General features: G+C 43.4%; 1 protein-coding gene across 1 annotated transcript in view; it reads left to right on the forward strand.

Moving 5' to 3' along the window:
* LOC115142182 (peptidyl-prolyl cis-trans isomerase FKBP5-like) overlaps positions 1 to 8236 on the forward strand; it is a 31326-nt gene extending 23090 nt beyond the window's left edge. The window contains exons 9-11 of the mRNA XM_029681646.2: positions 594 to 779; positions 5350 to 5589; positions 6847 to 8236. Of these exons, the coding sequence (XP_029537506.2) occupies positions 594 to 779; positions 5350 to 5589; positions 6847 to 6960 (540 nt within the window). The 3' untranslated portion in view covers positions 6961 to 8236. The remainder of the gene's footprint in view (positions 1 to 593; positions 780 to 5349; positions 5590 to 6846) is intronic.
* The last annotated feature ends 2430 nt before the right edge of the window (positions 8237 to 10666 follow it).

A 10666-nucleotide genomic window follows, 5' to 3' on the forward strand; every position in this document is an offset into this window, starting at 1 on the left:
CTTAGTGTCACTATCATTAGTTTTTCAACAGGACAATGACCCAAAACACACCTCCCGGCTGTGTAAGGGTTATTTGACCAAGGAGAGTGATGGAGTGCTGCATCAGATGACCTGGCCTCCACAATCACCCGACCTCAACCCAATTGAGATGGTTTGGGATGAGTTGGACCGCAGAGTGAAAGAAAAGCAATCAACAAGTGCTCAGCATATTTGGGAACTCCATCAAGAATGTTGGAAAAGCATTCCTCATGAAGCTGGCTGAGAGAATGCCAAGAGTGTGCAAAGCTGTCATCAAGGCAAAGGGTGGCTACTTTGAAGAATCTCAAATCTCAAATATATTTTGATTTGTTTAAACACTTTTTTTTTTGAATGAGTAGGTGTGTCCCAACTTTTGACTGGTACTGTATACTTTTTTATAACCCAATACAAAAGGGAACTTTAGAGATTGTAAGGGCAAAGGGGCATGTGCTCTGCGTTGGTAGAGCCCTATCTGTGTATGTTCCTGCTTTGCACATTTCTTTAGCGTTATTAAATGTTGCTTTTTTGCATGAGAGACCTGCAAAACCTACTCCATGTGTTGTCCCTGGTTCTAGGCAGGGTGTTTCCTGCAGGCGGTGGTCCAATACCAGCGTATTGTGTCGTGGCTCGAGATGGAGTTTGGTGTAGGGAAGGAACAGCAGCAGACGATCCAGAACTTCCTACTGGTCGCCCAGCTCAACCTGGCAATGTGCTACCTGAGGCTGAGAGAGTATGCACTGGTTGTGGAGAACTGCAACAAGGTACAATCTCAATGCATACCTGGCTGCACACATGGGATCCCCACACACATATACACGTATATCATATTCTGAAGCCAAACAGAGCATGCAGCTAGTGCCTGTGCATGGAATAGCATACAGTTGTGTGTCTCTTTAACTCTTTTCTCTGGGTCAGTGGGGTTGTATACATATGTACATTTATATATACTGTATATATATATAATTGATTTGATTGCCCGAGATGGCATAGCAGTTCAGACGTCTTTTGTCCTTGTCTTGTCGTGTCGTGTATATATATATATTTACAACTTTTTTTCACATACATTTTATTTTTATTTTCCATCAACTCATCTTCAATACACTCTCCTGCAACCCGCCTCACCAATTTATATTTATAAATAAGTATTATTTACCTCAAATCTGCAATCCTCCAAGAAGCTAGCCAGAAGCTAGCCAGAAACTCCAAGAAGCTAGCCAGAAACTAGCCAGAAGCTAGCCAGGAGCTAGCCAGAAGCTAATCAGAAGCTAGTTAGCTTCTTTACTGGCAACTCGTTAGTATTCAGCTAACCACGGTTTGTGGTCATCAGCTATCCTTTAGCTCGAAAATCTATCGCCAGTTTTGTACGGGAAAGCGCAGCATCCCCTCTTCAATCACTTGGCTCGGAACGGAACATACCGGACCAATTTTTCTCTCCATGTCCCTGGATTTCAACTGCTCTCTGGACATTCACTCCCGGATCTCACAGCTAGCTGGCTGCTATCCGTGTGTCTATCTGCTTTCGTCGATTCCGGAGCAAACATCAATTACTCCGGAGCTAGCCAGCTCCGTCAATCACTCCTGAGCTCCGTCAATCACTCCAGCTCGCTGGTCACCATAGCATCTCCCACCTGTAGCACACGCTCCAGCAGGTATATCTCTCTAGTCACCCCCAAAACCAATTCTTTCTTTGGCCGCCTCTCCTTCCAGTACTCTGCTGCCAATGACTGGAACGAACTACAAAAATCTCTTAAATTGGAAACACTTATCTCCCTCACTAGCTTTAAGCACCAACTGTCAGAATTGCTTCTGTAACCGTAGCATCTTACAGATTACTGCACCTGTACATAGCCCACCTATGATTTAGCCCAAACAACTACCTCTTTCCCAACTGTATTTAATTAATTAATTTATTTTGCTCCTTTGCACCCCATTATTTTTATTTCTACTTTGCACATTCTTCCATTGCAAAACTACCATTCCAGTGTTTTACTTGCTATATTGTATTTACTTTGCCACCATGGCCTTTTTTGCCTTTACCTCCCTTCTCACCTAATTTGCTCACATTGTATATAGACTTGTTTTTTTACTGTATTATTGACTGTATGTTTGTTTTACTCCATGTGTAACTCTGTGTCGTTGTATGTGTCGAACTGCTTTGCTTTATCTTGGCCAGGTCGCAATTGTAAATGAGAACTTGTTCTCAACTTGCCTACCTGGTTAAATAAAGGTGAAATAAATATAGTATATATATATATATACTATATGCACTATATATATACTATATGCACTATATATACACTATATTTACAAAAATATGTGGACACTACTTGAAATTAGTGGATTCAGCTATTTCAGCCACACCCGTTGCTGACAGGTATATAAAATCGAGCACACAGCCATGTAGTCTCCATAGACAATCATTGGCAGTAGAATGGCCATACTGAAGAGCTCAGTGACTTTCAACATGGCACAATCATAGGATGCCAGTTTTCCAACAAGTCAGTTTGTAAAATTTCTTCCTTGCTAGATGTAACGCTTCTCGTTTGTGGAAGGAGAGGAGGACCAAATTGCAGCGTGGTAAATGTTCGTAATATTTTAATTGAACAAACAGAACACAACACAAAATAATAACTAGACGAGAAAACAAAACAGTTCTGCCAGGTTAACAGACACTAAACAGAAAACAATCACCTATAACCACGGTGGCGGCTCTGGCGCGGGACGTGTCCCCACTCCACCATAGTCTTGGCCCACTTTGGAGCGGCGACCCTCGCCGCCGACCTCGTACTGGGCACCCTAACAGCGGGCCCGAATAGACGGGAGACTCCGGCAGTGCCGGAGTGAAGGGCGACTCTGGCAGCGCCGTAGTGAAGGGTGACTCCGGCAGCGCCGAAGTGAAGGGCGACTCTGGCAATGCCGGAGTGACGGGCAGCTCCGGCGGCTCCTGACTGACGGGCGGCTCCGGCAGCTCCTGATTGACGGGCGGCTCCGGCAGCTCCTGACTGACGGACGGCTCTGGCAGCTCAGGACAGACGGGCGGCTCTGGCAGCTCAGGACAGACGGGCGGCTCTGGCAGCTCAGGACAGACGGGCGGCTCTGGCAGCTCAGGACAGACGGGCGGCTCTGGCAGCTCAGGACAGACGGGCGGCTCTGGCAGCTCAGGACAGACGGACGAACCTGGAGGTAGGAGATGGAGAGACGGCCTGGTGCGTGGGCTGCCACAGGACCCTCCAGGCTGGGGATACCTACAGTAGGCGCGGTGCATGGAGGAGGCACCAGATGGACCTCTCCCTTAGGCTCAATGCCCACATTCGCCCGGCACGGGCGGAGCGCAGGCATAGGATGCAGTGCACCCTCCCAGAGCCCTGGAGACACAGCACGCAGAGCAGGTGCAGGATACCCTGGGCTGAGACGGCGTACCGGAGACCAGACACGCTGAGCCGGCACAACACGCCCTGGCTGGATGCCCACACTCGCATGGCACTTGCGGGGGCTGGCCTATAGCGCACCGGGCTATGAGCGCATACTGGCGACACCGTGCGCTTGACCGCATAACACGGTGCCTGACCAGTACTACACTTCCTCCGGTAAGCACGAGAAGTGGGCTCAGGTCTCCAGCCTGACTCCGCCACACTCCCCGTGTGCCCCTCCCCCAAAAATGTTTGGGGCTGCCTCTCGTGCCTGTCGCACTGCCGTGCTGCCTCCTCATATCGCCGCCGCTCAGCTCTCGCTGCCTCCAGTTCTTCCTTGGGGTGGCGATATTCCCCAGTCTGTGCCCAGGGTCCCTTACCATCTAAAATCTCCTCCCATGTCCATGAGTTCAGAGAACGCTGCTGCTCGATACCACGCTTCTTGGTCCTTGGTTGGTGGGTGATTCTGTAACACTTCTCGTTGGTGGAAGGAGAGGAGGACCAAAATGCAGCGTGGTAAATGTTCATAATATTTTAATTGAACAAACAGAACACTACACAAAATAATAATGAAGAGAAAACTAAACAGTTCTGCCAGGTGAACAGACACTAAACATAAAACATCTAAACAAATCACCCACAACCAAAATGGGGAAAACAGGCTACCTAAGTATTATTCTCAATCAGAGACAACGATCGACAGCTGCCTCTGATTGAGAACCATACCAGGCCAAACACAGAAATACAACATAGAAAAAGAACACAGACTACCCCAACTCACTCCCTGACCAAACTAACACAAAGACATAAAAAAGGAACTAAGGTCAGAACGTGACACTATAGCTGTGCCGGTCAATTGTAAGTGATGTTATTGTGAAGTGGAGCAACAACGGCTCAGCTACAAAGTTGTTGGTCTAGGAGCAACAATGGCTCAGCTACGAAGTGGTAGGCCACATAAGCTCATAGAACAGGACTGCAGAGTGCGGTAGCGCATATTGTGTAAAAAGTATCTGTACTCGGTTGCAACACTCACTACCGAGTTCCAAACTGCCTCTGGATGCAACTTCAGCAAAATAACTGTTCGTAAGGAGCTTCATGAAATGGGTTTCCATGGCTGAGCAGCCGCACACAAGCCTAAGATCACCATGCATAATGTCAAGCGTCAGCTGGAGTGGTGTAAAACTCACCCCCATTGGACTCTGGGGCAGTGGAAAAGTGTTCTCTGGAGTGACAGACAAATCTGGGTTTAGCGGATGCCAGGAGAATGCTACCTACCCCAATGCATAGTGCCAACTAAAGTTTGGTGGAGGAAGAATAATGGTCTGAGGCTGTTTTTCATGGTTCGGGCTAGACCCCTTAGTTCCAGTGAAGTGAAATCTTAACAGGAATGCTCATTCATGTTTCAGCATGACAATGCCCCCGTGCACAAAGCGAGGTCCATACATAAATGGTTTGTCTAGATTGGTGTGGAAGAACTTGACTGGCCTGCACAGAGCCCTGACCTCAACCCCATCGAACACCTTTTGGTTGAATTGAAACGCCGACTGATCAGTGCCCAACCTCACTAATGTTCTAGTGGCTGAATGGAAGCAAGTGTAAAGCCTTCCCAGAATAGTGGAAGCTGTTGTAGCAAGCAGCAAAGGGGGGACCAGCTCCATATTAATGTCCATAATTCTTGAATGAGACATTCGAGGTGTCCACATACTTTTGTTCATGTAGTGTATGTATTAATCTGTTTAGCAAGCGTTCAAAAAATAATCACACAATTTCAACCATTCTGTTATTTTTTTTTTTTTTTACAGCTTTATAAACTAATAATTTGCTTTTTATAACTATTTATAAAGCCCTTTATAAATCCCTGTAGGTATACCTTAATGTAAAATGTTACCAATTTAGTTGTGTGTCTGTGTGTATCTCGCAGGTGATCGAATTGGATGGGAAGAATGAGAAGGCTCTGTACCGGCGTGGGGAGGCTCGTCTCTTCCGTAATGAGTTCAGCCTGGCCATGTCTGACTTTAAACTGGTGCTGCAGGTCAACCCCTCCAACCGGGCGGCACACGGTCAAGTCTCTATCTGTCAATGCAAAATCCGGGAACACCATGAAAGGGACAAGAAGATCTATGCCAACATGTTCCAGAAGTTTGCTGAACATGACGTCAAGGTCTGTAACAACATCTTTCACAGTCTGGATGGGTTGCATCCCAAACTGCAACTTATTCCCTATATAGTGCACTACTTTTGAACAGAGCGCAATCGGCCCTGGTCAAAAGTTGTGCACTATATTGGGAATAGGGTAGCATTTGGGACGCAATATGGATGTGTAATTAGTTTTACAATCTGACCTTGTTCACTGTTTGAGTAATTTGATACATGTGATATGAGAAGTTTATCTATTTCAATAATCTGTGCTGTGCTGCTGACTGACTGTGGTCCATCGTTCATGGTTTAGAGCAGTGGTTCTCAACTGTGTTTTTAGTTTCATCCCAGTTTTTTTTTTACAATCTCATTGTTGTTTTATATGACAAGGGAACACATTTCCCACATCCTGCATTATTAATTATTCCATATTGATCATGTTTTTCATGATAAATGTTGGCAAGCTTACTGGTTTGACCACACAATTAACGAAATCCAATAGCGCTGCTATTGAAATCTCTGTGATTCAAGAAAAATAGTTTAGATCAAATGATTGGTCCATTATCATTTCTACACACTTTCTATCTGGTTTTAGTCGTTTATTTTCAGACTGGAGTATTTATTTCATGGGGGGGGAAATCCAGATTTTTTTGACAATTAAATGTTATAGTTTTTTTACTCAGAAACACTAATTTGGGTTGTGACCCACCAGTAGAGAATCGCTGGTTTAGAGTTTCACGTTTAGTGGTAGTAGGCTGACATCTAGTGGTAGTACTGAACTTTTGTTCTCTGTTTATAATATATGTTTTTCCTTTATTTTACTAGGCAAGTCAGTTAAGAACAAATTCTTATTTTCAATGACGGCCTAGGAACAGTGGGTTAACTGCCTGTTCAGGGGCAGAACGACCGATTTTGTACTTTGTCAGCTCAGGGATTTGAACTTGCAACCTTTCGGTTACTAGTCCAATGCCATTTTGCAGCAGGGTAGCCTATGCCTGTGCCATTTTGCAGATGCTGTTATCGAAAGGACTCATGCCCAAGTGTATGGGTGGTTGTCTGAATCAAACCCACTATCCTGACATTGTCATGCTCTTACAAACTGAGCTACAGAGGACCACTCTTTACCACTCGATGCTTCCTTTTTACTCCATGATCTATTGTAATAAATATTATACTCGTTAATATTGCAAAACAAAATGTATAAAAAGTGATTTATTTTTGCACAATGGAAGACATCTAAACATTTAAAAGTCCCTCTCCTTTGTATTTGTGTGCTCAACAGGCAGGGAAGGGGAAGAGGAGGTGGGGGGAGGACAGTGGAGTGATGAACGAGAACCATCAAGTGGCAATTAAGAGACGCCGCAGGAGTCAGGACCACGGCCAGGACTGTCCTTGATGCTCCCGAGGACGCCAGGGGGGCAGGTCTCCCCTCGCTACGCACACAGAGGCAGGGACCAGACGGGGCCAGACCACACCCCTCCACCCTGACCTCATCATCCCCTACCTACCCCCCACCATATGTGCTGTCCCCTGCACGACAGACAGGGGGCGCGAGTGAGTGGGGAAGGCTGCAGGCCAAACAGCATTCCTTCTTTCAGTCCATAACATGGAATCCAGTCCAGGTCTAGTCCTGAACCTCTTGCGTTGCACAATGCCTCCAAATGCACACCTCAACTTAACTCAAACCCACAGTCTGCATTCTGATGTTGATAATCAAATATCATTTTGCCATTGCATTTTCTCGTTTGGCACAATACAGATGAGCAACAGGTATCATTCTATTTTGGTAGCTTCAATCTGTTGGTTGAGTTGGCTGGGGTTGCCTTGCACCTTGTGCTTAGTCACAATTGTAATCCTCAATATACATAATTTGGCAATGTGGAAGTGGTGACACTGTGCCACTATAACAGACAAAACAGCTGGCGTCATCGTCACTTAATTGTCATAACACCCACAGTCCCAGAAGACTACTTATGTTAAGACAATAAGTCATACAGTTTATTTGCAGTGACTAAAGAACCCCCCCACTCTTTACTCTTGAACATGGAGAATTAACAAGTACAGGCTCATCCCAGATAGACCATTGCATGGTACAAGTGCTACATACTGTTCTGTGTGTGCTACTCTCGTTGACTGCCCAAATCAATGTCCAATAATGAAGCTTTAAGTCTCAGCTTTCCAAGCTGCTGTCCAGTCCTCTCTGACTTCAACCTTGCATTCTCTCCTGGACAAATGATTTTTTCACAGTACACTGTTTGAATTTAAATTATGTGACTGATAATATCTAGGGCATGTTTTTATTTAACCTTTATTTTGACAGGGAGTCATGCTGGGACCAAGGTCTCCCGTAATTACCAAAAAGGTTCTAGTCTTGTAGTTCTCTTCCTCCTCAGTCCTGGAATGGGTGGCTGTACTGTCTGACTTGTCTTATTTCCATTTAATAAAAGAGTGTTAAATTATGGACAAGGATGCACCTCAATCTTCAGCTAAGATTGTAAAATCACCGATGTTGTCTTTTAATGAACAATAACTCTCAATGATGCCTTGGATAAAATCTGGGCTTTCGTTTTTTTGCATTCATTGGACATCTGCCCTTGGTTGTCTTAATGATTTTATAATTGTTAAACAAAATAAGGGAGGCTTATGCTCTCAATATAAAAAGAAGCCATTGACTCCTTGTGTGTGTATGCTTTTTTTATTGAAACGTATCTGTTTAATTTAAAATGTATCTCTGTGCCCAACACTATTTATTGGGGGGTGGTTACCTTAACCCACAGTAATGCCACAAGGTTAGGATTTAAGTGTAGTGTTGCCAGGACTAGATATCAAAGCATTTAAACCTTATCAAGAGTTTCTATGTTAATAACATCCATAATATTTGTTCACCAATGCTCTGGATACAAATGACCTGCTACTATTCATACTGACCCAACTATGTTATTGAGCGTTAGACATAAGAGTCTTACAATGCACCACATACTGTACATAATCCGTTGTAAGTGTTATTATCATGACACAGATGGTATTGAATTAGATTTTTTTATTTAACCTTTATTTAACTAAACAAGTCCGTTGAGAACAAATTCTTCTTTACAATGACGGCCTACCCCGGACGACGCTGGGCCAATTGTGCGCCACCCTATGGGACTCCCAATCACGGCTGGATGTGATACAGCCTTGAATCTGTTTCAACAAATTAATAAAGGGATACTTTGGGATTTTGGCCCTTTATCTACTTCCCTAGAGTCAGATAAACTCATGGATACAATTTTTATGTCTCTGTGTGCAGTTAGAAGGAAGTTGCTAACTAGCGCTAGTGCAATTGATTATTAGCATTAGTCAGTACGCTAACACTAGTTAGCACTGGCTTGCGAAACTAGCTCTATCTTCCTTCATACTGGTCAGAGAGATACAAATGGTATCCATGAGTTCATGACTCTGGGAACAAGATAAATAGCCTTACTGCCAAAATCTCAAAGTATCCCTTTAAGTATTCACTCTATCTCTGGTAAATGTGCAAATGCAGGCATTAGAGATTACATTTTTAGTTTACATTGGCCTGCCCAACCCCAACTGGACTTTTAGTGATGCATATTCTTTATCTACCATGGCACATTAGTGAAACAAGTGACTGGATCTCCATGGTGATTTTCAGTCAGAGGATCATGATGATGTCCTATGTGTAAACATAAAATAGACCTCCTGCATTTAAAGACTTGAAAAGGAACAAAGGAAACCCCGGTCATAAAGCCCCAATATCAAATTGCTGTAAACGTAACTTGAAATAGTTATTTCGTACCCTCATTTCAACAAAATGCTGTATGATTAGTAATATCATGATTTTAAACAATAAAACATTAAAAACGATATTACTATATTGCTTGAGGTGTCAAACAAGGGGAGGTGTCAAACAAGGGGAAGTTGTAGTTGCGCTCATATACTCAGGCAATACGTCTCAGCTCTCTTCTCTTGCCTGAAATATCAAATACAGAAAGGGGGCATTGACATTTGACACATGAATGCAGTAGGAAATAGTATAAAATACAACTTCTCACTCATAACAGGCACACTCTCACTGAAAGTCTCTAACAGAGTGATCTCATTTTTCCATATAGGCATGTTGTACAACCTGATAACTGGCACACTTTAAATAGACATTCTGTCTTACCTTACAACAACAAACTTGTCAATTTCATATTTGAATTGGGTCACACTTTATTTGGATCGTCCATCTGTAGATGCTCTACAGATAGTTTGTTGATAGAATGACCATCTGTCGATAAGCAATTGCTTGCTACGGTTAGGTATAGAATAAGAGTAAAGGTTAAGTTTAGGCTTAGAGCTAGGTTTAGTATAAGGGTTAAGTTCAGTGTTAGGAAAGTAAGGGTTAGGGTTAGTAGATGGTTGAAATGTTGCTGATGGTCTATAGAGCATCTACAGATGAACTATCCAAATAAAGTGTTACCTTAAATGCAAGGAGCACACAATATCAGACTTATTCTGTTGTTCTTTATTTACTGTAATGCAATAGCGTGGGGGCAATGAGGGAACCTTTCAAATACTTGTTCATGGTAAGGTGACTTTGGCATGTCTTGTCAGTCTCTATGGAATGGCTACTCTTTCAAATGTCTAATCAGTATTAAGAAGGATAGGATATAATGAGCCAGTTTCCCAGACACAGATATAGCCTAACCTAAAAGGCATTTTCAATGGAGATTCTGGGAAACCGAACATAACATGTTATGTGAATTCATAAGTTACCATTCAACTTTTTTTCTTGAAACACTTGAAACCCTTAATGACCTCGTCTTTAAACTCAGTGGTTAGAACCAGAGCCTTTTAGAACCAGAGCCTTTTACAAGTCTGTCTAACATCTCTGTTAGAACTAGTATTACAAAGTGTAGAATAAAAGAAGGGAAGCGCTGCTAATGTACACAGTAGTAGGTCTTTGTAGATAGAAGGTGCTCTTTGGTAAAAGGGGTAAATTGGTCATCAAAAAGCAAGGAGGACTAAGGCACTCTTCATGTAATTCAAATGCCTTTATTTGTATGGCATGTTCAGTGGAACAAAGATTTAAAACTGACTCCTTTTCAAGGGTATAA

This window comes from Oncorhynchus nerka, linkage group LG2 (assembly GCF_034236695.1).
Source record: "Oncorhynchus nerka isolate Pitt River linkage group LG2, Oner_Uvic_2.0, whole genome shotgun sequence".
Classification (NCBI taxonomy): Eukaryota; Metazoa; Chordata; class Actinopteri; order Salmoniformes; family Salmonidae; genus Oncorhynchus; species Oncorhynchus nerka.